Below are 27,257 nucleotides of genomic sequence, written 5' to 3' on the forward strand. Positions count from 1 at the left end.
TATGTTACAGATGCATATAAAAGGATCTGGAAGAATAAGTAAATTGGTTAACATTGGAAAGGAACTGAGGCCAGGAATGCTGCTCAAAGGAAAGGCCGGCTTTATCTGTAATGCAAAAATCTTTTATATGCAAAAGCAATTGACACATTATCTCTGAAATGAACAATAAATAAATAAATCAGACACACTGAAAAAGAGCCATCAAGGTAAGTGTTAATAATGGCAAAACTTTTAATATTTGACAAAATTGGGGTTTGATAAAGACAGGTGAATACTATAAAGCCAATAAAATGGTAACAACATACTTACAGACAAAAAATATTAAGGGCTGGTTATAGTATAGCATAGTCACACCTTGTTTCCAAAACAATGAGAGAGATAGTATTAAAGGATTTGCTCCAAAAGTTTGACAGTGATTATCTATGATTGGTAAGATTACAGGTAAACATATCCTTTTTTTCTTTTTATCTACATTATGATGAGGGAAAGCTGTTTTGCAAAATGGAGAGTATAATTTTATAAAAGGAAAGTAAACAATCTTCTAAAACAAAAGGTACGGGTATTAAAGGATACTTAAAAGTAAGTTATTGACCATAAACAAGGTGAGACATAGATACATACATGTAAATTTAAAAAACACTGGGCCAGGCATGGTGGCTCATGCCTGTAATTCCAGCACGTCGGAAGGCCGAGGTGGATGGATCACGAGGTCAAGAGATCGAGACCATCCTGGCAAACATGGTGAAACCCCGTCTCTAATGAAAATACAAAAAATTAGCCGGGTATAGTGGTGGGCGCCTGTAGTCCCAGCTACTCGGGAGGCTGAGGCAGGAGAATCACTTGAACCCGGGAGGTGGAGGTTGCAGTGAACCGAGATTGCGCCACTGCACTCCAGCCTGGCAACAGAGTGAGACTCTGTCTCAAAAAAAAACAGAAACAAACAAAAACAAACAAAAAAAACCCACTGACCTGATATCCAAGCTTTATGTGAATAAAAATGTTAACTTACCATCAAATAGTCAATAAAAAACAATATGAAAATGGACAAGGTTATTGAATAAATGGTGTTAGGATAATCAGGAAAGAAAAAAAGGATAAATTTAGACTTGCAATAAATAAAATAATTTTTCGATGAATCAGTAATTCTGTATAATACAAAAACAAAGACTATTGAAAAAATATAGTAGGATTAACCCAGAAATGAGTTTCCCAATGTTTAAAATTGAGGCAAAATACAATAAACGATTTTTTTTCATTTTTAACATTCACAAGTAAGAATTTTCCAAAAGTAATGAAGGAATGAATATAGATAAGGATCTTCAAATATTTATTTTATTTGGGGTGATTTTTTTCCTGTATAAATGTTCTTAGACTGACTAACCTGTGAAGCATAAGTAAGGCATTTGTACCTTAGTTCTATCTGTAGAGATTTTCACCACTATGAATTTTCTTATGTCATATGTTTAGAGTCCTTCCTTCAGCACATAATTTCAATTTATAGTTTCCAATTCACAGAGTTTCTTACCATTATGACTTTTCTTATGTTGCTGAAACTCTGAACCCCTCCCATAAGCCTTCCCACAGTTCTTACATTCATAAGGTTTCTCACCTGTGTGAATTCTCTGATGCTGAGTAAGGCTTGAGCCACTATAAAAAGCCTTCCCACACTCCCTACATTCATAGGGTTTCTCACCAGTGTGTATTCTCTGGTGCCGATTAAGAGCTGAACCACTACTAAAGGACTTTCCACATTCTTTACATTCATAGGGTCTTTCACCAGTATGGATTAGCTGGTGTTGGATAAGTTTTGAGCCACTACCAAAGGCCTTCCCACATTCCTTACACTCATAGGGTTTCTCACCAGTATGAATTCTGTGATGTTGAGTAAGGTCTGAACCACTACTAAAGGTCTTCCCACATTCCTTACATTCATAAGGTTTCTCACCAGTATGCATTCTTTGATGCTGAATAAGTTTTGAACCACTTCTAAAGGCTTTCTCACACTCCTTACACTCATAGGGTTTCTCACCAGTGTGAATTCTCTGATGTTGAGTGAGATCTGAGCCACTATTAAAAGCCTTCCCACATTCCTTACATACATAAGGTTTCTCACCAGTATGAATTCTTTGATGTCGAGTAAGGGCTGATCCAAAACTAAAGGCCTTACCACATTCATTACATATATATGGTTTCTCACCGGTATGAATTCTCTGATGCCGAGTAAGGGCTGAACCACTGCTAAAGGCCATTCCACATGCTTTGCATTCATAAGGTTTCTCACCAGTATGAATCCGCCGATGTTGAGTAAGGTTTGAACCACTGCCAAAGGCTTTACCACAATCTATACATTCATAAGGTTTCTCACCTGTGTGAATTCTGTGATGCCGAATAAGGGCTGATTCAAAACTAAAGGACTTCCCACATTCCTTACACTCATAAGGCTTTTCACCACTGTGAATGATCTGATGTCGAATAAGGCCTGATCCAAAACTAAAGGCTTTCCCACATTCCTTACATTCATAGGGTTTCTCACCAGTATGAATTCGCTGATGGTGAGTAAGGTTTGAGCCACTACCAAACGCCTTCCCACATTCTTTACATTCAAAAGGCTTCTCACCAGTATGAATTCTTTGATGGTAAGCAAGGTTTGCACCACTACCAAAGGCCTTGCCACATTCTTTGCATTCATAAGGTTTCTCACCAGTATGAATTCGCTGATGTCGAATAAGGACCGATACAAAACTAAAATCCTTCCCACATTCCTTACATTCAAGGAGTTTCTCATCAGTATGAATTCTCTGATGCTGGATACTGAAAGTGGGCATGTCTTCAGGAGTAAATATCATTTCACTGAAATGTCCTTCCTGAGATCCCTGTTTTCTCTCAAACTGGCTTTTACATTCCCAATCACCTCTGAAACTTGAACACTCAATGCTGTGTTTTGTAAGGTTTTCCATTATCTCCCATCAGGATGATTCTATTCCATAAATATCCTTTTTCAGAAATAATTTCTTGGTCTCAACTTTGATTCATAGTCTGAAAGAAAATATAAAAGCAAACATTCATTTTTTTGTGTTCTGGGAGAGATTAAACGTTTATAATAGATACGAAAGACTTAACTACAATTTAATTTTCATAAAAATTGAGTGGCTTATATAGTTCTCACATATGACTGGGCAATTTGAAAAACAGATTAGGGCAGCAGAGAAAATGAGTAAAAGTCAGACTAGAAAGTGGAGGAGGTTTTCAGGAAACAGATTATTTTTAAATAGTAGTTTAGATAAAAGTTCCCTGCAGACTTTGAAAGCTTGGTAATTATACAGATGTCCTGGCCCTGTCTTAATTTTTTAAGAGATGAATCTAGTGCTATAAACATTTATAAATGAGGGTAATTCTCATATTCATTTATCAGGGTTGTTTGGAGTACTACATTTTTCCTGGGGTGGAAAATCTGGGATGTTTCAGTAATAAACATAATTTGCATATAAACTGATGGAGACAGAAAAGAAAGATAATCCACAAAGAGCAGTTTCCAAATGAAAGACTAATGTGCTAAATGAGTATGGAATGAGCTATGGAGAGGGAAGATTCATCTGTGGTTAGACTGTGGTTTGTTTATGCCATTTAATTCAGAAATAAGTTTGCCTCCAAATTCTATGATAACATTGGGAGAAGAAGGAGCTCAGTAAGGGCTACAGCAGAGGAACAGAATCTAGTTTTAACATAAGAGGAAAGGGAAGACAAGACAGAAGACAATGTGATACTACTAGAAGATTGCAAGAAAGATGAAGATATATAAATATCCTGAACCTCATCTTTGATGATTATGGAATGATTCTGATCACACCAAATCTACTTACACACTTGCATAAAGTAACTGTGCAGTGCTTATTATTTTGGGAGACTTATTTGCCTCAAAAGTAGAGGCTAGGAAAGGGAATGGATTTAAAGATACTATCTAAGGCCCTGAGTGAATACCTCAAACCCCAATCTCTTTCTACAACTCACATAACAATCCTGTTTAGAGCAGGTCTAAATATGTCTTGAAATTGTTCTTCCAATCTCCAACTGGCTAATCCAAATCAAAATTATCTGTTGCTTGGACACTAAAGCAGCATTTCTTCTACCTTCCTGCATTTCCAGTTTTGCACTCTTAGCACCCAGAGTGATATTCAGCCTAGAACTGTTCTGCTCACAACGAACTTGCTCTTAAAAGTTCCTCAGTGATCTGCCTGTCTCTTCAACTTAATATCCCTCTCTGCACCCCTCACAGTGGTCTTCATAGTTCTTCAAATGCACAAAACTGTACCGACCCATCCCCATCATGGTTTCATCCACCTGAAATGTCCCCCTATATCCACTGCCCCTACTCTTGGCCTTGACACTTTCTGGCAGTGGTTTAGGTCTCTGCTAAATGATATATCTTTAAAATATTTCCTGCATGTTCCATCTGAATTATGCACACTCTACTATCATTTCTCAGAGCTCTTTTTTCCTCTTTTCTTTGTGTTTTGTTTTGATAATGGGTAATTTACACATCCATTCCCTACAGTTAAATTTTTCATATTTGTCTGAATGCTTGTTTAATCTGTCTGCTACAATAGAGCCAAGCTTCATGAAGACAAAGATAACATCTATTAATTTAATCAACTTGAACTTTTTTTGCATATACATGCAAAAAAAACCTAAATGCATTTATTGAATAGCTAATATAATAAATTATTTTCAAAATGTATTATCCTTACAAATAAACATCTAAAAACTAGATTTCTCTAGACGTTCGACATAATTTCTCTGAAAAAGGGCAAGTGGATCACCATGCATTTATCCCCGTACGCTTTCCAAAACCTCACTAAAAGGAATGAAAAGGAATTTGTAAAACGGAACAAAACCACCACATACAAGGAAATTAAAGAGGAAGCTGCAGCAACAAAACATTTTAAGCTTATTTATTTATTTATTTATTTATTTATTTTGAGATGGAGTTTCTCTCTTGTTGCCCAAGCTGGAGTGCAATGGCATGATCTCAGATCACTGCAACCTCTGCCTCCCGGGTTCAAGTGATTCTCCTGCCTCAGCCTCCTGAGTACCTGGGATTACAGGCATGTGCCACCACGCCTGGCTAATTTTGTATTTTTAGTAATACAGGGTTTCTCCATGTTGGTCAGGCTGGTCTTGAACTCCCGACCGCAGCCTCCCAAAGTGCTGGGATTACAGGCGTTAGCCACCAGGCCTGGCCCCCACCCCCTCCTTTTTTTTTAGCGGAATTTCACTCTTGTCACCCAGACTGGAATGCAATGGCGCAATCTCAGCTCACTGCAACCTCTGCCTCCCAGGTTCAAGTGATCCTCCTGCCTCAGCCTCCCAAATAGCTGGGATTGCAGGTGCCCACCACCACACCTGGCTGATTTTTGTATTTTTAGTAGAGGTGGGGTTTCACCACATTGCCCAGGCTGGTCTCAAACTCTCGACCTCAAGTGATCCACTTGCCTTGGCCTCCCAAAGTGCTGGGATGACAGTCATGAGCCACCACCCTCAGCCAACATTTTAAGTTGAAAGTGTAAGATAAACGATGACCAATCAAAAAAGATATAATCTTAACTAAAAGTAAGGAAAACCCACACATAGTTACACTTTTGGTGTGTAAAAAAGTGTATGATTTATGCTGCAGAACCCCAGAAAAACTTAAGAAGTGGAGGGAACTAAGTACCCATAAAAGTCTAACAATCAACATACAAAAATTTAGCATACAGCTTCTTAGGGCCCACTCTAAATTACAAATAGATCACCACCTCATGAAGATATGTGCACTCACATGTTCAAAGCAGTATTATTCACAATAGCCAAGACATGAAAATAACCTATGTGTCCACTGATGGATGAACAGATGAAGAAATTGTGATATATATAAACGAATATTATTCACCACTGAAAATGAAAGAGATCCTGCCATTTGACAAAACAGACATGAAACTGGAGGACGTTATGCTATGTGAAATAAGGGAGAAAAGGAAGAGAAATACTGCATGATTTCACTTATATGTAGAATGTAAAAAAAAAAAAGTACAGAAATAGCATACAAAATGGTAGTCACCAGGGACCGTCAGGGAGAAAATGGGGAGATGCAGGTCAAAGGATACAAAGTTTCAGACATGTAGAATGAATAAGTCTAGAGATCCAATGTACAACATGAGGACTATAGTTAATGACATTGTATTGTATTTGAGATTTTTGATGAGGGTAGATTTTTAGGTGCTCTTGCCACACACACACAAAAAGTGTAATTATGTGGATGATGAACATGTTAATTTGCTTGACTACAGTCACCATTTCATAATATGTATCAAAACCTCATGTTGTATATCTTAAATATATACAAAAACAACAGAAACAAAAAATAGGCAAATATTAGATATTTGAGAAAAGCCTGTAAGATAAAAGACAGTAAACAAAGCAACCAAAGGAACTCAGAAGACAGACTATATAGGAAAACAAAGAAAACCTCAAAAGTCACAATGTATATTCTCATAAGGATGTGAGAAGCTACTCCACATGATACAAGAATAGAATAATATGAAAGAAATATTAAGTGAAAAAAAGTATTCATAGGAAATGAAAATATAAAGTCAGAATAAAAACAAATCATTCAAAAGTAAATAATAAAATATCTTTAAAACCCATACAAAAAAGATACAGAAATGGAAAATAGGAAAATATGGGAGGTCAAGCAACAAAGTCCAACGTCTACTGAGAAGAAATCATTTTTAGAAGTTTGCTAAGAATCTATAAAGTGTGCTAGAAGAAATGGAGGAACCTGAAAATCACCATTTTAAAATCATCAATAGGATAAAAGATTCAGGTAAGGATCCTCAATGGATTCTAAAACTGGATAATGAATTGTGCTGCGGAAAAAGATATTCACTTGATCTCACAGTATCACTCTACAGATTATTTATTAATTATAAAGGGAAAAAATATATACCTGTTTAACAGAAAGATTTGGTACTCACCACCTTAATCTTAAGCAGTAAAACTTGATGCCTTAGTCTACTTGTGTTGCTATGAAGACGTATCTAAGGGTGGGTAACTTATAAAGAAAAGAGGTTTATTTGGCTCACAGTTCTACAGGCTGTACAAGATGCATGGCACCAACAGCTTCTTCTGATGAAGGTTTCAGGCTGCTTCCACTAGCAGAAGGTGAAGAGGAGCTGGGATGTGCAGAGATTATGTGGAGAGAGAGGAAGCAAAAGAGAGGGTTGAGGGAGGTGCTAGGTTCTTTTTAACAACCAGCTCTTTTGGGAACTAATAAGAGCAAGAACTCGCTCACTCACTGCCCCCCAGGGAGGGCATTAATCTATTCATCAGGGATCCACCCCCATAACTGAAACACCTGCCATTAAGCCCCACCTTCAACACAGGGGTGGAAATTTCAACATAAGATTCGGAGGGGACAAACATCCATATAGCACTTGGCATCAACAGTAATGGGGCAACCTGACAATATCTTCCTCCCAATGTAATACAATAAAAGATATTCCATCATACCACCTATGTGGTACGCTTGCCAAATATATTTAACTGGAATCTAAGCTTCCTATACATGAGAAAGCCATGAGACAAATAAAGGTTATGGGACATTCTATAAAATAATTGTCCAGGATTCTCAAAAAAATTCAATGTCATATAGAACAAGGCCAGGCATGGTGACTCACGCCTGTAATCCCAGCACTTTGGGAGGCCAAGTTGGGCAGATCACCTGAGGTCAGGAGTTCAAGACCAGCCTGACCAACATGGAGAAACCCCATCTCTATTAAAAATACAAAATTAGCCAGGTGTAGTGGCACATGCCTGTAATCTCAGCTACTCAGGAGGCTGAGGCAGGAGAATCGCTTGAACCCAGGAGGCAGAGGTTGTGTTAAGACAAGATTGTACCATTGCACTCCAGCCTGGGCAACAAGATTGAAACTCCGTCTCAAAAAAAACCCCAAAAATTCAGTCATATAAAACAAAAAATGAAAGGCCAGGCGCGGTGGCTCACGCATGTAATCCCAGCACTTTGGGAGGCCAAGACGGGTGGATCACAAGGTCAGGAGATTGAGACCATCCTGGCTAACATGGTGAAACCCCGTCTCTACTAAAAAAAATACAAAAAATTAGCCAGGCGTGGTGGCGGGCGCCTGCAGTCCCACCTACTCGGGAGGCTGAGGCAGGAGAATGGTGCGAACTCGGGAGGTGGAGCTTGCAGTGAGCCGAGATCAGCCACTGCACTCTGGCCTGGGCGAAAGAGCCAGACTCTGCCTCAAAAAAAAAAAAAAAAAATGAGAGACTGCTCCAGATTAAAAGAGACTAAAGAGATCCAATGACCAAATCAATATATAAATCTTGACTGGATCCTAGATCAGGCAAACGCACACCCAAGTAAAACAAACAAACAAACAAACAAACAAACACAATAGCAGCTAAATAAAGACAGTTTGAAAACTACTGGAGCTGTCTAAACATAAAATGCTTAAGAATATTATTAAGTCTATTTTAATTTTCTTAGGTTGGAGATACATCATTAATACTAAGGAGATATATGTTAAAATTATTAATGGTCAAATGTGAAGATGTAGGCCGGGCACGGTGGCTCAAGCCTGTAATCCCAGCACTTTGGGAGGCCGAGGCGGGTGGATCACGAGGTCAGGAGATCGAGACCATCCTGGCTAACACGGTGAAACCCCGTCTCTACTAAAAAATACAAAAAAATTAGCCGGGCGTGCTGGCGGGCGCCTGTGGTCCCAGCTACTCGGGAGGCTGAGGCAGGAGAATGGCGTGAACCCGGGAGGTGGAGGTTGCGGTGAGCCGAGATCGCGCCACCGCACTCCAGCCTGGGGGACAGAGAAAGACTCCGTCTCAAAAAAAACAAACAAACAAAAAAAAACAAACAAAAAAAAATGTGAAGATGTGCCCAACATATTTTCAAATGACTCACAAAAAGAAGTGTATGTGTGTGTATTAATAAAGATAAAGGAAATGTGGCAAAATGGCAACAACTGAAGAATCTGGGTGATGGATGATAGAATCTGAATGTTTGTGTCCTCCCAACCCCCAAATGAAATGTTGAACTTTAGTTATCAATGTAATGGGGCAAGGAGGTGGGGCCTTTGGGAGGTGATTAGGTCATGAGGGCAGATCCCTCATGAATGTAATTAGTGTCCTTACAAAAGAGGACCTGGAGGACTGCCTTTCCCTTTCTACTATGTGAGGACAAAGAGAGAAGGTGCCAACTATAAAGCAGAAAGCTCCTTCCTAGACACTGAATCTGCCAACATCTTGATCATGTACTTTCCAGCCTCCACAACTGTGAGAAATGTTTCTTTTGTTTATAAGATAACTAGTTTATGGTGTTTTGTTACAGTGGCCCAAACAGAGGAAGAAAATGGGTGTTCAGAATTCACTGGAAAAATCTTTTTTTCTCTATGTTTGAAATTTTTCAAATAAAACAGAAAATACAGATTGTTCTAAAAAGTAGCATTAAGGGAAACTTCCCAGACCTGAAAGACATGAGTCTCCATATTTAATGGGTCCACTTGGTATGTAGTATAAAAAAAAAGATTTACATTTAGATGTATTTTTATTAGGTTCTAGGACACTGGGAACAAAGAAAATACCCTAAAAGGCTCCACAATGCAAAGACAGGGTATAAACCAAAGACCAGGAATGAAAATGGCTTTAGAGTTCTAAACAATACTATAAGACAGAGATCGTAACTTTAAAATTCTAAGGAAAAATATTTTTAATGTAGAATTCCATGCCCTGCCAAAGAATCAATATAGTGGTTGAAAAATATACTGGAACTCACAAAATTTAATTCTCATTCATCCTTTCTCACATGCCACCAATATCAAGAAGAAGAACCAAACCAAGAAACAGGAAGGCAAGGAATCCAAGAAACAAAGAACTCAACACAGAAGGGCAGTGAATTTAAAAAGATAGAATTCTAGAGTAATAGTGGTACAAGCAGTCAGTAGAGAAAAAAAGGATCATAGAAGAGATGTCTCTAAACCCAAGAAACTGATAGAACATACTGGGAAAAGATTTATTTTCCAGTAGATTTTGAATATAAATTAATGACAAATATATGGACAAAAAGGTAATATTAATTACATGGAAAACAAAGTTGTGTAACAATATAAGTGTGATTCACAGCTCACTTATGAATAAAATCTATTAAAAAGATGCAAGCCACAGAATGGGCAATGATATTTACAAAATATTTAACTGTCAAAGAACTAGCATGTAAAATATAAGATCTTTCTCAAATCATTAATAAAAAGCTAAATGGGCTGGGCGCAGTGGCTCAAGTCTGTAATCCCAGCACTTTGGGAGGCCCAGGTCAGGAGTTCGAAACCACCCTGGCCCACATGGTGAAACCCCATCTCTACTAAAAATACGAAACAGTTAGTCAGGCATGGTGGCACGCTGGGCGTGGTGGCGTGCGCCTGTAATCCCAGCTACTTGGGACGCTGAAGCAGGAGAACTGCTTGAACCCAGGAGGTGGAGCTTGCAGTGAGCCGAGATTACGCCACTGCATTCCAGCCGGGGTGACAGAGCAAGACTCAGTCTCAAAAAAAAAAAAAAAAAAGCTAAATGATCCAAGAGAAAAGAAACCACTAAATAAATAGGAAGACATTGCCATTTTCACTCCTGGCCTTATTTATGCCCTGTGTAATAATTTGTCAGGTCTTTGTCCTAGGGTTCCTAGCACAGAGCTAGACATGTCTTTGCTATGGATCACACCTGAGTTTATGCTAATGAGGTAACTCATGGTGGACCCCTGAGTAGCTTCAGAATTGGTGCAGTCATCAAAAATACTTTTAGCTAGCCCAATCTCTGAGGAAGAAAGTGGGGCTGGAGACTGGGTTCAGTCATGTGGCCAATGATTAATCAATCATGCCTACATAATGAAATTCCACCCCAAAGTTCAGTGGGGCTTCCTTGTTGGTGAACATATCAATGTGTTTGGAGGGTGACACACCCTGCCTTCACCAGGAAAGCAAATAGAAACTATGTATAGATCCCTTTCAGACCTTGCTCTATGTGTCTCTTTACTGGGCTGTTCCTAATTTGTATCCTTATCTTTCATAATAAAACTATAATTTTAAGTGTAGTGCTTTCCTGAATTCTGTGAGTTGTAGTAAATTACTAAATGAAGGGGGGAGGGGGAGGGAGTCATGGGAACTTCATGGAATTGTAGCTAGTTGGCCTAAAGTAAGGGCAGATTTACTGGGGACTGTATGCTAAAACCTACGGAGTCTGACACTAACTCTGGGCAGCTAGTACCAGAAATGAATTGCAGTACATCAGCTGGAGATTAAACAGATTAAAATCCCATGTTCATGGATTGGAAGACTTAACATGAGGATGGCAATACTTGCTAAAATAATCTGCAGATTCAATGCAATCTCTATTAACACTTCAGTGGCCTTTGAAATGAAAAGCCAGGCCGGGCGTGATGGCTCACGCCTGTAATCCCAGCAGTTTGGGAGGCTGAGGCGGGTGGATCACAAGGTCAGGAATTCGAGACTAGCTTGGCCAACATGGTGAAACCCTGTCTCTACTAAAAGTAAAAAAATTAGCTGGGCGTGGTGGCATGCACCTGTAATCCCAGCTACTCGGGAGCCTGAGGCAGGAGAATTGTTAGAACCCAGGAAGTGGAGGTTTCCTGTGAGCCGAGATTTTGCTACTGCACTCCAGCTCTGGGTGACAGAGCAAGACTGTGTCTCAAAAAAAAAAAAAAAAAGTGAAAAGCCACTCCTCATATCCATATGGAACTGCAATGTGTATTAAAAATGAAAAAGTAGGACTCATTTCTTCCAATTGTAAAACTTACTACTACAAAGCTACAGTAATCAATAGGACTGGCATAAGAACAGACTTGTAAACTAATGGAATAAAACTGAAGAACCAAAAATAAACCCAAACATCTATGACTAATAGATTTCCCAGAAGGACAGTAAGTCCACTGAATGGAGAAAGAAATGTCTCTTCAAAAAATGGTATTGAGACAACTGGATAAACACATGCAAATATAAAATGTGAACTCGAGGCCAGGCGTGGTGGCTCACGCCTGTAATCCCAGCAGTTTGGGAGGCTGAGGCGGGTGGATCACAAGGTCAGGAATTCGAGACTAGCTTGGCCAACATGGTGAAACCCTGTCTCTACTAAAAGTAAAAAAATTAGCTGGGTGTGGTGGCACGCACCTGTAATCCCAGCTACTCGGGAGCCTGAGGCAGGAGAATTGTTGGAATGTAGGAAGCAGAGGTTACAGTGAGCCGAGATTTCGCCACTGCACTCCAGCCTGGGCGACACAGCAAGACTCTGTCTCAAAAAAAAAAAAGAAAAAAAAAAACCACTCCTCATATCCATATGGAACTGCAATGGGTACCCAAAATCCATATGGAACTGCAATGTATATTGAAAATGAAAAAGTAGGACTCACTTCTTCCAATTGTAAAACTTACTACTACAAAGCTACAGTAATCAATAGGACTGGCCTAAGAACAGACTTGTAAACTAATGGAATAAAACTGAAGAACCAAAAATAAACCCAAACATCTATGACTAATAGATTTCCCAGAAGGACAGTAAGTCCACTGAATGGAGAAAGAAATGTCTCTTCAACAAATGGTATTGGGACAACTGGATAAACACATGCAAATATAAAATGTGAGCTCAAGATGGATCAACAACCTAAATAGAAGTGCTAAATCATAAAACTCTTTCAAAAAAACAGGATTTCTAATTCTTCATGACCTCAGATTTGGCAATTAATTCTTAAATTTGACACCTAAAGCACAAGCAATGAAAGAAAAGAATACATCAATTTAAATTCATCCAAGTTAAAAGTTAGTGCTTCAATTGGGTACAGGGTATTTCTACAGGCAGATGAAAAAGGTTTAAAACTAGAGAGAATCAATAGTTGCACAATATTATGAATACAGCAAATACCACTGAATTTATACTAAATACCACTGAATTATACACTTTAAAATGGTTAAGTGTATCTCGTGTGAATTTTGCCTAAATGAACAAATCTTGGGGAAAAAAAATGAGAAAAGGAGACAAAAGATAATACAAATGAAAAGATGTTCTGTTTCATTAGTAGTCATGGTCATGCAAATTAACACCATAATTAGATATTACTAAGTATAGTAGGTAGGTAAAAAGTGTGACTATTCCAAATGTTGGTAAAGATGTGGGAAAAATGTGGCAAAGGCGGCAGCAAACATACACTGTTGGAAGTAGACCACTTTTTCATACAACCACTTTGAAAGAGTTTGGTTATCTAGGCTAACACATGCATATTCCCTATTACCCAGCAATTCCACTCCTAGGTAAAACATCCATTACAATGTTCATAACAGTTTTATTAAGAGTAAAGTGCTGGAAACCACCAATTATCCACATAAAAAATATGTTGGACAAAATACACTGTGATACAGTCACAAAGGTTATGAAATAATAGTGGAGATAAACAAGACATATCTAAACTATTCAACATAGGCCAGGTGCGGTGGCTCACGCCTGTAATCCTAGCACTTTGGAAGGCCGAGGCAAGTGGATTGCTTGAGGTCAGGAGTTCGAGACCAGCCTGGCCAACATAGTGAAACCCCGTCTCTACTAAAAAATACAAAAAATTAGCTAGGCTTGGTGGTGCACGCCTGTAATCCCAGCTACTTGGGAGGCTGAGGCAGGAGAATCACTTGAATCGGGAGGTGGAGGTTGCAGTGAGACGAAATTGTGCCACCACACTCCAGCGTGGGCAACAGAGTAAGACTGTCTCAAAAAAGACAAAACAAAACAAAACTTAAAAGAACACATATATTATGACTCAATTTACATAAGTTTAAAAGTAGGCAAAGCTGTATAATATTCTTTAGGGAGTTATACAAAGTTGGCAAAAAATTATAATAGCAGAGAATGATTTTTACAAAATCTACTTAATAGTTACACTTCAGTGGAGAGTGAAAAAGATTTATTTAGTTTGGGAAGGCAGATGGCTTTGTGGTACTAGCAATGTTGTATTTTTCTAATCTTCATGGTGATTATATGGGTATTATCACTTAACCTAAAAAGCTTTTATATATCTGAGTATATAAAATATTTCAGGAAAAAACTCAACCTTTGAGGGGAAAAGAAGAAAAAAGAAACAGAAAGAACATTTTTCAATTCATCTGATGAAAGTAGTCTAATAGCCATGATACCAAATAAGACAAAATACTAAATATGAAGAGAGAATAATTTTGGGCTAATATAATTTATGAACACACACACACACACACACACACACTAAATAAAACTCTAGAAAACTGAATAAAATAATTAAAAAAGCAAACTTTATGAATAAGTTGATTTTATCCAAGGAATACAAGGTTGCTTCAACATTGAAAAACCACTTAATTATATTAACAGAATAGAGAGAAAAATGCACAATTGTCTACAACTATCAGAGAATTTGATAAAACCCAATATCCAGTTACTATAAGAAGAAACACAAAACTTGAACAAGCTATGAGTGGAAGGTAATTTCCTCATTCTGATGAACAGTACCTACAAAAACCAGGAAGGGACACATCAAATATGTGCATGTCCGTAAAGGTTGTAGCAAATAAAACATGTAAGTACTAGAAAGCAAGAAACAAAACTGATGTTTGCAGATCTTATGATTGCCTATATGGAAAAATTCAAAAGATATAATCATCTATCCATTTAAAAAAGTATTATACAAAAAGTAGCTGGGCGTGGTGGCACGTGTCTATAGTCCCAGCTACTCGGGAGACTGAGGCAGGAAAATCACGTGAACCTGGGAGGTGGAGGTTGCAGTGAGCCGAGATCGAACTACTACACTCCAGCATGTGTGACAGAGTGAGACTCTGTCTCTATAAATAAATAAATAATATTTTTGAAAAGTATTATATCCCTATCTCACATCATACCTAAACAGCAAAGTCAGTCTTAGATAAATGACTTACATTTTAAAAAATTAACTTTAAAACTCTTAGGAGACTATGTGCTAGTTATCAATGTATTGCCCCTAAGTTCCAAATTCACCCTTTATTCACCATTTTTTCACTCTGCAAAAGTAGACCTGGGCTATAGAAATATTTTTATTTGCCAGAACAATGTTAAGCTTTGCCAGTAGTGGATGTCTGAAAGACACTGCAGGAGGAAGGGGCGTTCCCTTCTGGTTCTGGCGTGCTTGCCTGGCAGGCGGCTCCAGAATCCAGGGCCACCTCCTGCAGCACATTCAGTTTCCCCAGCACCCAGTTCCTGCAGCATGGGTGACTTTACCAGGCTTCCTCAGTCAAGCAGCTTCTCTAGCTCCCAGCTCTTAAAGCACAAAGTGGCCAGCAGCACCCAGTAGCCTCGTCTGAAAGTTTCGTAGCAAATGCTTCTGGTAAGACAACCCAGTCTGCCACACAGGATGGATTCCTGGCAAATTCTAGAGCACAGATTTCCAGCAAGTTCCACAGCAGGAACAGGACATGGCTAAGGCAAGTGAGGCACTTATGGCACAAAACTTGAGGCATTCACTCTCAGATGCCAATCCTGCACGTATAACCCTGACGATGACTGTCTTAAGAATGAGGAACCCAGGGTGCAAAATTTGAGGGATTCCGTCTCAGGGTCAAGCAAGCGTAGTTACATCTGACGGTGAGTGCTTCTCACTGTCTCACTTGCCTCATCTTAGTTCCAGCCCTTTACCACAGCAATTACTATCATTCAGTGAGCCACAGATGTGCACTCTCCAACAAGGCCTGGATGTTAACCCTGGGAGGGCTTCTTCCTTGGACTCTCTACCATTAGTAGTGCCTGCTCTTATTATTATTTTTTAAAATTTTTTAGAGACAAGGTCTCACTCTGTCACCCAGGCTGGAGTCACTCAGGTACCCGGGCACAATCATAACTCACTGCAGCCTCAAACTCAGGCTGAAGCCATCCTCCCACCTCAGCCTCCCAAGTAGCTAGGAATACAGGCACATGCCCACACCTGGCTAATTGGCTGTTTTCTTCCTCTTTTTCTTTTTTTTTTTTTTGAGACAGAGTCTCGCTGTCGCCCAGGCTGGAGTGCAGTGGCGCGATCTCGGCTCACTGCAGGCTCCGCCCCCCGGGGTTCACGCCATTCTCCTGCCTCAGCCTCCCGAGTAGCTGGGACTACAGGCGCCCGCCACCTCGCCCGGCTAATTTTTTGTATTTTTAGTAGAGACGGGGTTTCACTGTGTTAGCCAGGATGGTCTCGATCTCCTGACCTTGTGATCCGCCCACCTCGGCCTCCCAAAGTGCTGGGATTATAGGCGTGAGCCACCGTGCCCGGCCTATTTTTCTTTTTGTAGAGACAGGATCTGGTCTGAAATTCCTGGCTTTAAGTTATCCTCCCACCTCAGCCTCCCCAAGTGTTGGGATTACAGATGTGAGGCATCATGCCCGATCAATGGCTGCTCTTTATGGCTGTAATTCCCATGGTTTTTAGAGTTTCCTTTACTTCTTACTGGCCAATTCTTTGTTACTCTAGTTCCACGATAGTTAATAATTTTTTATATTAAACTTTCCTAGTTCAAATTGCTGTGTTTTCTGTTCCTTGATTAGATACTGACTGCAACAGAATTGGTACCTGATGTCGTTCCAGGTGAAAGGCCTGTAAAGATGGAACTCTGGGATTAGTTTGGTCATGCCTTTTAGCATCTTTTTGCTAATCCTTTGGGATTGACTGCAGTGCAGAGTTCAATGCCAATGGGATTTGGGTTGGTAAAAATTAATGGCATGCAGTAATGTTACAATTAATTAGGCCATGGTTGACTGGAATGAAGTGTCAAAGTACATGCCTTGGGAGCTAAATAGTTGCTGTACTTGACCATTATGGCAGTAATGATATAAGGACTGCAGTGTGGGATGGATTAACTTATGTTAACTTAAATGCATATAGAGAAGCTGATAAGCTCAGGTTTATTAACTTTCAGTTCAAGTCATAACCTGAGAATGAGAGCATTTCCATAAAAATACTAAAAGAATCTCCCCTTTCTTGTAGCCAAAGGGCTGACATTGCTGAAAAACACAAAATTGCTCAGCTTGCTGAATTATGATGAATGTTGAATTCACAGTCTTGTCACATTTTTCATGTGAAAGAAGAATGGCAAAGAATAGGAACCTGAAATTTGCAGCTGGGACATACGGATGGGACCCAGATGAAACTGGCAATCTTGAACTCCTAAGTCACTGTGGAGACCTCTCTTACTAGTGGAAATAACTTGCAATCCAGCATTTGAGAAACTAGTTTTCCTCTGGCTGAAAACCCTATGATAACATCATCTGGAGTAGTGCAAAGGGCATGCTCATTCTCTTTAAGATCCACCAGAAATGTTCTGTCTGCTAAGACAGTATTTAGGAATGAGCCTGAAACATCTTCTCATTCCAGGAAGTAAGGCAATGCTCAATCCTCATTATAGATCTATAATGAGGGTCCAATCTCAGCATAACCCAGAGAGACAGGTACATAGTATGAAGGAGGAAATAACTCACTGTATTAGTTTTCTAGGGCTGCCATAATAAAATACCACAGACTGGATGGCTTAAATAACAGAAATTTGTTCACAGTTATGGACATTAGTCCAAGATTATGCTGATTGTAGGTTTGGTTTCTTCTGAGGCCTCTCGCCTTGGCTTGCAGATGGTCACTTTCTTGCTGTGCACTCACATGGTCTTTGTGTGTATCCTTGTCATCTCTCTGTGTGTCCAAATTTCCTCCCTTATAAAGATAGGAGTCAGGTTGAATGAGTACTCACCTTAATGGCCTCATTTTAACTGAATTATCTCTTTAAGGCCCTGTTTCTAAATACATTCACATTCTAAGGCACTGGAGTTTAGGCTGTCAAGATATGAATTTTGGAAGGGACACAATTGAGCCCATTAACACTCACCAAAACAAGGGTTGTGGGAGCAGAGTGATGATGCTCTAACTTTACCTTTTTGCATAGTTTTAACTTTTTTTTTTTTGAGACTGGGTCTCACTCTGTCACCCAGGTTGGAGTGCAGTGGCATGATCTTGGCTCACTGCAACCTCCACCTCCCAGGTTCAAGTGATTCTCCTGCTTCAGCTTCCCAAGTGACTGGGCCTACAGGTGTGCATCACCACTCCTGGCTAATTTTTGTATTTTTTGGTAGAGACGGGGTTTCCCTGTGTTGCCCAGGCTGGTCTTGAACTCCTGGCCTCAAGTGATCCACCTGCCTCAGCCTCCCAAAGTGCTGGGATTACAGGTGTGAGCCACCACACCCAGCTAGTTTTAACTTTTGGTAGCATGCTAATATTTTTACATACTCATACAATCAAGTCACCAAGAATAGAGTAATAAAAAAGGCCAAACGGTAGGAACAAACTTAAATGTATTTCAAAAGCAAACTTAATGGGGGAAAAAAACAAATCCAAGTAAATTAGAACACAATATTTTGACTACGTACTCCCAGTCCAAAGATAAAGAGAAGTTGGCTGGGTGCAGTGGCTCATGCCTATAATCCTAGCACTTTGGGAGGCCAAAGTGGGTGGATTGCTTGAGGTCAGGAGTTAAAGACCAGCCTGACCAACGTGGAGAAACCCCGTCTCTACTAAAAATACAAAAATTAGCCAGGTGTGGTGGTGGGCACCTGTAATCCCAGCTACTCAGGAAGCTGAGACAGGAGAATCACTGGAACAGGGAGGCAGAGGTTGCAGTGAGCCGAGGTCATGCCACTGCACTGCAGCCTGGGCGACAGAGTGAGACACCATCTCAAAAAAAAAAAAAAAAAAAAAAAGGCTGGGCATTGTGGCTCATGCCTGTAATCCCAGCACTTTGGGAGGCTGAGGCTGGCAGATTGCAAGGTCAAGAGATCAAGACCATCCTGGCCAACATGCTGAAAACCCATCTCTACAAAAATACAAAAATTTAGCTGGGCATGGCGGTACACACCTGTAGTCTCAGCTACTCAGGAGGCTCAGGCAGAGGATCGCTTGAACCCAGGAGGCAGAGGTTGCAGTGAGCGGAGATTGTGCCACTGCACTTCAGCCTAGTGATAAGAGTGAGACTCCGTCTCAAAAATAAATAAATAAAAATAAAAAGATAAAGAGAACTATAAGCAAATACTGAACCCTACTTAGTATGCTTGATTTTTACCATAGTATAGGTTAGCATTCTCACATTCTGTATGTATAAATTCTAGACTTGAACAAATTCGTAAATCTAATGAGGATAATGGAAGCCAGGTTTCTTACTACTACAGAAGGAAGATGTAAATATGGAACAGGTTGTGACAAGAATGAACACTGCAGTCCCGTCACCTAGATCTTGGTTTCCAAATATTCACATTGCAAGGAACCAGAGCTCTTTAGAGAAATGATTCATTCCAGGCTGGAGCTAAGACAGTATTTAGGAATGAGCCTGGAACATCCTCTCATTCCAGGAAGTAAGGAAATGCTCAAAGAATAATGGAGACAAGTCAAAGGAACACAAAAGCCAGCCAGAATGGGTTCCTGCTGGCCAAATCTGGGACAATTTGAGTATAAAAATAAATAACAACAGATTATAACCCATTGAGGAAAGTAAACATCTATGAATTCATATTGACATAAACAAATGAATAAGTGGGAGAGAAGGGAAAGCTCTTCTTTAGAGTAGAATGCCAACCAATTAATAAAGACAAAATAATGGTGACAGAAATCAAACAAAAAAAACCTCCTCCCATTATTGCTATTACATCTTACTAATAACAGACCCAAGAATAATTATCAGTGGATGGATGTTAAACTAGTGGGGAAAAGTTTGGTGACTAGTTATTTACAGAGTTACAAAGTATATCTCCACAAATTATCTATTAATTACAAATAGACAACTGTCAATATTACAGTGGAGAAACATGTAGATATCCCCTTAACAAATTATCAAAGTTAACATCTCCAGAAATGGAATAAGTCAACATCATGTATCTCCTGAGATGATGCAGAAAGAAGGATACAATATTACCTTTATGGTATTCCTGCCACAAAATTCATAGCCTGAATGTAAGCATGAAGAACCAGAAGACAAACCCAAATTAAGGGACTTTTTACAAAATAACTAGCTTCTCCTCTTCAAAAATGCCAAGATCATGAAAGACAAAGAGAGAGCAACTCTTCCAGATTAAAGACTAGAGAGACATAATTAATAAATTTAAAGTGTGATTTTAAAGTGGATCCTGGATAGATGAGGAGAGAGGGTAGGGTGGTTTGTTATAAAGAACATTACTGGGATGAATCAAAAATTTTAAATATGGATTAGAGTATCATATAAATGTTAAAATTTTAATAACTGTACTGTGGGTTATGTAAGAGAATATTCTTGTTGTTAGGAAATAAAGGGGCAAAATATCTGCAATTTAGCCAGACGCGGTGGCTCACGCCTGTAATCCCAGCACTTTGGGAGGCCAAGGAGGGCGGATCACGAGGTCAGGAGATCGACACCATTCTGGCTAACACAGTGAAACCCCGTCTCTACTAAAAATACAAAAAATTAGCCGGGTGTGGTGGCGTGCACCTGTAGTCCCAGCTACTCGGGAGGCTGAGGCAGGAGAATGGAGTGAACCCAGGAGGCGGCGTTTGCAGTGAGCCGAGATCACGCCACTGCACTCCAGCCTGGGTGACCCAATGAGACTCTGTCTCAAAAAAAACAAAAACAAACAAACAAAAAAACTGCAACTTAGTCTTAAATGGTACAGATAAAATGTGTGTGTGGTGTGTGTGTGTGTGTGTGTGTGTGTGTGTGCAGACAGAGAGAGGGAGAGAGAGAAGAAAACAAGTTCATATGAGAATGATAATGCAAATAGGCAAAAGGTAACAACTGGTGAATCTGAGTAACTGGTACGCAGGAATATGTTATGCTATTCTTGTAACTTCTACAAGTTTCAAATTTAATAAAAAATTTAAAGTTAACAAAACATATCCTAAATAATTCTCATGTTAAATATGAAACTAAATGGAAATACAAACAGCCTAGAAACGAGGTAAACAAGAGCAAGATACATATCAAAAACTGGACATCGGCCGGGCGTGGTGGCTCACGCTTGTAATCCCAGCACTTTGGGAGGCCGAGGCGGGCGGATCACGAGGTCAGGAGATCGAGACCACGGTGAAACCCCGTCTCTACTAAAAATACAAAAAATTAGCCGGGCGTGGTGGCGGGCGCCTGTAGTCCCAGCTACTCGGAGAGGCTGAGGCAGGAGAATGGCGTGACCCCGGGAGGCGGAGCTTGCAGTGAGCCGAGATCCCACCACTGCACTCCAGTCTGGGTGCCTGGGTGACAGAGTGAGACTCCGTCGCAAAAAAAAAAAAACTGGACATCAAGAAATTACCAAATAAAAAGTAATTGATAGAATTAAATGCCTGTATAAAAATAATATAAAACAGATTTGAATTCAATGTCACAAAAAAAGAATCTCAAAATTAAAAAAAAAAAGAACTGGTGAAGATAAAAATAAAACATAAAAGTCTGGGTGTGGTGGCTCACGCCTATAATCCCAGCACTTTGGGAGGCTGAGGCAGGAGGATCACCTGAGGTCAGGAGTTTGAGATGAGCCTGGCCAACAAGGAAAAACCCCATCTCTACTAAAAATACAAATATTAGCTAGGTGTGGTGATGCATGCCTGTAATCTCAGCTACTCAAGAGGCTGAGGCAGGAGAATCACTTGAACCTGGGAGGCAGAGGCTGCAGTGAGTTGAGATCATGCCACTGCACTCCTATACTCCAGCCTGAGCAACTGTCAGGCTGTCAACAACAACAACAAAAAAACCACAAAAAAGTTTAAGATTTACAAAACCCAAAGCTTTTGAAAGTTTTTGTTGTTGTTGTTTTTAAAAAGAAGACTGCTGATTAAACGTGGTATGTGTATGTACCACATACTTTAGGTTTTCTCTCCCCCAAGACACCACTAAGATGAACAGTGTATTTTCATACAATAAATTGCTAGCAAGTGCACAGGTATGGCAGATATTGTTGATTGCCTCTGCCAAAACTACTTCCGCTACTTCCTTGATACATGACTTTGATTTTTCTTCCACAGTTACTGTGCTCAGCTCCATAAAACGAATCATGATTATCTAACTCAGTGATTCTCATTCCTGAGTGTACATTAGAATCACTTGGGTAGCTTTTTATTTTTTATTTTGATTTTTATTTTTTGAGACAGCATCTTACTCTGTCGCCTAGGCTGGAGTGCAGTGGTGCAATCTCGGCTCCCTGCAACCTCCACCTCCCAGGTTCAAGGGGTCTCATGCCTCAGCCTCCCAAGTAGCTGGGACTACAGGTGCCCACCACCACACCCAGCTAATTTTTCTATTTTTGGTAGAGACGGGGTTTCACCATGTTGGCCAGGCTGGTCTCGAACTCCCGACCTCAGGTGATCCACCCGCTTTCCTCCCAAATTGCTGGGATTACAGGCATGAGCCACTGCACCCGGCCTCTTGGGTAGTTTTTTAAATATTCCAAAGTTTGAACCCACTCCGCATCAAATTAAATTTTAATGTTTTTCTATCAGCTTATATGCGCTGAAGTCATCAGTTCTCAATTGTGGCAGTGCATTAGAGTCATCTGGTGACCTTTTACAAACTGTGATTGGCTAGTCCAAGTGCAAGGGGTGTTTACAACTAATTGATTACAACCAGTTACAGATTTCTTTGTTCCTTCTCCATTCCCACTGCTTTGCTTGATTAGTCTTTAAACAATAACGAGAAAAATGGGCTTGATTAGTCTTAAAACAATAATGAGAATAATGGAGATGCTCAGGCCATACCCCAGACCAATTAAATCAGAATTGCTGAGGGTGGGACCAGAGGTTAGTAACCAAGGTTAAGAATAGCTAGCTTAGCCGGGCGCGGTGGCTCACGCCTGTAATCCCAGCACTTTGGGAGGCCGAGGCGGGCGGATCACGAGGTCAGGAGATCGAGACCGCAGTGAAACCCCGTCTCTACTAAAAATACAAAAAATTAGCCGGGCGTGGTGGCGGGCGCCTGTAGTCCCAGCTACTCGGAGAGGCTGAGGCAGGAGAATGGCGTGAACCCGGGAGGCGGAGCTTGCAGTGAGCCGAGACTGCGCCACTGCACTCCAGCCTGGGCGACAGAGCGAGACTCCGTCTCAAAAAAAAAAAAAAAAAAAAAAAAAAAAGAATAGCTAGCTTAGGCCAGGCGCAGTGGCTCATGCCTGTAATCCCAGCACTTTGGGAGGCCTAGGTGGGCGGATCACCTGAGGTCAGGAGTTTGAGACCAGCCTGGACAACATGGTGAAACCCCATCTCCATTAAATATACAAAATAATTAGCCGGGTGTTGTGCCAGGAGCCTGTAATCCCAGCTACTTGGGAGGCTGAGGCAGAATTGCTTGAACCCAGGAAGTGGAGGTTGCAGTGAGCCGAGATCGTGCCACTGCACTCCAGCCTGGGTGACGAGCAAAACCTAGTCTCAAGCAAACAAACAAAAAAAGAATAGCTTAAATGAAATGAAATCATTATTTGTTCTAAGTGCTATTTTGTACCTTATGCAGCTATAAGTGACCTAACTGGCAGTTAGAAAAGCAGATTCTGTTAGAGACAACTGAGTGTACTGTGAAGTGATCAAGCCAATTTGAAATTATTTTGGAAGTATTTACTGACATTTGAAATACGTATACTTGGCCAGGGGCAGTGGTTCACGCCTGTAATTCCAGCACTTTGGGAGGCTGAGGTGGGCGGATCACCTGGGGTTGGGAGTTCGGGACCAGCCTGATCAACATGCAGAAACCCTGTCTCTGCTAAAAATACAAAAAAACTAGCCGGGCGAGGTGGCGGGCGCCTGTAGTCCCAGGTACTCGGGAGGCTGAGGCAGGAGAATTATGTGAACCTGGGAGGTGGAGCTTGCAGTAAGCCAAGATGGCACCACTGCACTCCAGTCTGGGCAACAGAGCAAGACTCCGTCTCAAAATAAATAAATAAATAAATAAACAATTTTTATAAGAAAAATACATTCATTAATTATGTATATAATTATAATTTTACTGAAAAGGAAAAAAACAAGCACCAGCATTTGGCCAAAGTAGATGGTTATTTATAAAGCCAATAATTTGTAAGCAAACTATATTCAACAAAAAAGCCTTGGTGAAATAACTCTATGAGGCCATTACAATTCATGATAAAGATAAATGTTAACACGGACAGCTGTTGATATGTATTTTGGCATAATAAACACAGGTCACAAAGATCAATAGCTACACAATGATCATATTTAAAAAAGAATTCTAAGTATTTGCTGTAACAATTTGATGGTAGTTATATCTAATTGATAGGATTACAGATGGCCTTTGTTTTTTCTTTATCCTTCTATTTTCTAAATTTGTTGTAATAAGGAATTCTTTTTGTAATGAAAATAAAGAATACAGCAATCTTCTTGTTTTTTTTTTTTTGAGACAGAGTCTCGTTCTGTCACCCAGGCTGGAGTGCAGTGGCGCCATCGTGGCTCACTGCAGCCTCTGCCTCCCAGGTTCCAGTGATTCTCCTGCCTCCCAAGTAGCTGGAATTACAGGTACCTGCCACCATGCCCAGCTAATTTTTGTATTTTTAATACAAATGGGGTTTCACCATGTTGTCCAGGCTGGTCTCGAATTCCTGACCTCAGGTGATGCACCTGCCTCGGCCTCCCAATGTGCTAGTATTACAGGCATGAGCCACTGGCCTGGCCAAATACAGCAATCTTAAGAAGGGACACATTTGATCACATATTCAAAGGTTTTTGAAAGAAAATCTAAACATGGTTCAGGCGGAAGCACAGAGACATAAATCAAAGAACTGAAAAAAAATTCAAATATATAATATGAACTATTTATAATATCGCCAAGTAGGCAGTACAAAGTAAGGGAAAAGCAAATAAGTTATCACTGAATAAATGATATGGGAATAAGACCAGGTAAATGAGAAAAAATTGAATTTAGATCCCCAAATCAAAGCAAAACAAATTTAAAATGGATTGAAAAGTTATATATAAGAGAACTGAAAGTCATAATACTAGTTCTAAATGATTTACAGTGTAGGTAGGGAACAAAACTTATATATAAGATATTTTGGGAAAAACCAAAAGGCATTTAGTTAAATGCTTTCTACTGTAATTGATATAGAGGTCCCAAGAAAGAAAAGAAGGGAAATAACATTTACTCAACACCTGATGTGTATCAAGTGTTGTGCACATAAGTTATTTCAATCTTGACAACACTGACAGAAAATTATTATCTCTTCTTCACAGGTTAAACTCACAAGTGATATGGGTGAAATCAGATGCCACATTTTTCTGATACTTAAGGTCACGCTCTTTATGTCGTATTACAGAGAGATGAGGCTAGTGTGGGTAAAATAATCTGAGATAATTTTTTTCCAATGAAGACAATATGTGAAGTAAAGAGTTGGTAAGAAAAGATGGCAAAGATGTAGAGGCAGAAATTACCTCACACAGCACAGTGGAGGTGAGAGGTTGGGAAGAGAAAAGGGTAGTTAAAAAAGAAACATGGGCCAGGTGCGGTGGCTCACGCCTGTAATCCCAATACTTTGTGAGGCCGAGGTGGGTGGATCACCTGAGGTCAGGAGTTCGAGACCAGCCTGACCAACATGAAGGATCCTTGTCTCTACTAAAAATACAAAATTAGCCAGGCATGGTGGCACGTGCCTGTAATCCCAGCTACTCAGGAGGCTGAAGCAGGAGAATCACTTGAAGCAGGAGAATCATGCAGAGGTTGTGATGAACAGAGACCACACCATTGCACTCCAGCCCAGGCAACAAGAGCGAAACTGTTTTTTTGTTTTTTTTTTTTAAAAAAAGACCGGGCGCCGTGGCTCACACCTGTAATCCCAGCACTTTGGGAGGCCGAGGCGGGCGGATCACGAGGTCAGGTTATCGAGACCATCCTGGCAACACGGTGAAACCCCCTCTCTACTAAAAATGCAAAAAATTAGCTGGGCGTGGTGGCAGGTGCCTGTAGTCTCAGCTACTCGGGAGGCTGAGGCAGGAGAATGGCAAACCCAGGAGGAACAGCTTACAGTGACCTGAGATTGCACCACTGCACTCCAGCCTCGGCAACAGAGAGAGACTCCATCTCAAAAAAAAAAAAAAACGAAAAAAAAACAAAGAAACCTGATAAGTGAGAAGAGTAAAATATACCGCAAAAAGCAGGCTTGATTGTACCAGATATTACTAACATAAAAATATTAGACAATAAAGATCTACATTTATATCTAAATCTAATTTTCATATCCCCCACTTCCAAAAATGTATTTCAGGAGGCCAAGAATAAAAGAAAATGTTAAAAATTATATTAGTACATAAAGAGCTGGAGAAGATAGGAGTGGGAGGATACCGTATATAAAGAACCTTTCACCTATAGCTTTGTCTTTCCTCAGGCACTGTTACCAGTAACCTGCTTATTTGCTCAAAGTTCCAACCCTTTGTCTGGAGTCCAAGACTGATTTGAGTGAAAAGGCAAGCCACGTTTCTGCTCAACTCCAGGGTGAAGTTAGAGGCCTGAGGAAAGAATAAGGTGCATTTAAATGAAATTCAAGGTTTGGAAGACATCAGAAAGGGAATTTTCAATTCCTTTCTTGTACAACCTAGCTGTTCAAGTTACCACACATTTTAGTCTTTCTAATACAGCTGCTTTTCGAGGAGGAGGAAGAGGTAGAGGAGGGGGACAAGGACAGGCAGGAGGAGATAGGTGCTCAATTAAAAAAAAAAACAAAAAACCCAGGCTAAAATTATCACTATGATTGATCATTATCTGAACTGCTCAGATTCCAGACAGTCAATGCCAAAGGAACACTCTGTACAATGAATTATGTGATTCCTACTTGTCTAGAACTATTTATAGGAGATAAGCAAGACCTTGTTGAGAAACACTAAGACCTACATCAACTGAGAGGCTCATATTATTAGAAGAGTCCCCCATTGTCTCTTGGCCTTTTGGCTAAGATCAAGTGTAGAAGAGTTTCCAAATTTCTACTCATAAAATTATACATACAATGCAATTTCATCAAAATTCCAAGAGATGTTTCGGTGGAACCAAGCTAATTCAAAAATTGACATGAAAATGCAAAGAAACACAAACAGCCAAGGCACTCCTGAGGAAAAAGAAGGTAAGTGTACTTGCTCCAAATACAAAGTTACAGTAAGTAAGACAGTATGTTATTACTGCGAGGAGTGGCAAATA

The 27,257-nt window shown here is 40.1% G+C and overlaps 1 protein-coding gene across 12 annotated transcripts in view; it reads right to left on the reverse strand.

Moving 5' to 3' along the window:
• Positions 1-207: 207 nt before the first annotated feature.
• ZNF345 (zinc finger protein 345) overlaps positions 208-27,257 on the reverse strand; it is a 56,289-nt gene continuing 29,239 nt past the window's right edge. For 9 of the 12 annotated variants that reach the window (XM_063621301.1, XM_063621300.1, XM_055250921.2 and 6 more), the window contains one exon: positions 208-3,036. In XM_063621301.1, the coding sequence (XP_063477371.1) occupies positions 1,491-2,957 (1,467 nt within the window). In that variant the 5' untranslated portion in view covers positions 2,958-3,036 and the 3' untranslated portion in view covers positions 208-1,490. Of the gene's footprint in view, positions 3,037-7,010; positions 7,209-26,432; positions 26,576-27,257 lie in introns of all 12 variants that reach the window. The other 3 variants (XM_063621302.1, XM_063621298.1, XM_063621296.1) reach the window with 2 other exon arrangements.

This window comes from Symphalangus syndactylus, chromosome 17 (genome assembly GCF_028878055.3).
Source record: "Symphalangus syndactylus isolate Jambi chromosome 17, NHGRI_mSymSyn1-v2.1_pri, whole genome shotgun sequence".
Classification (NCBI taxonomy): domain Eukaryota; kingdom Metazoa; phylum Chordata; class Mammalia; order Primates; family Hylobatidae; genus Symphalangus; species Symphalangus syndactylus.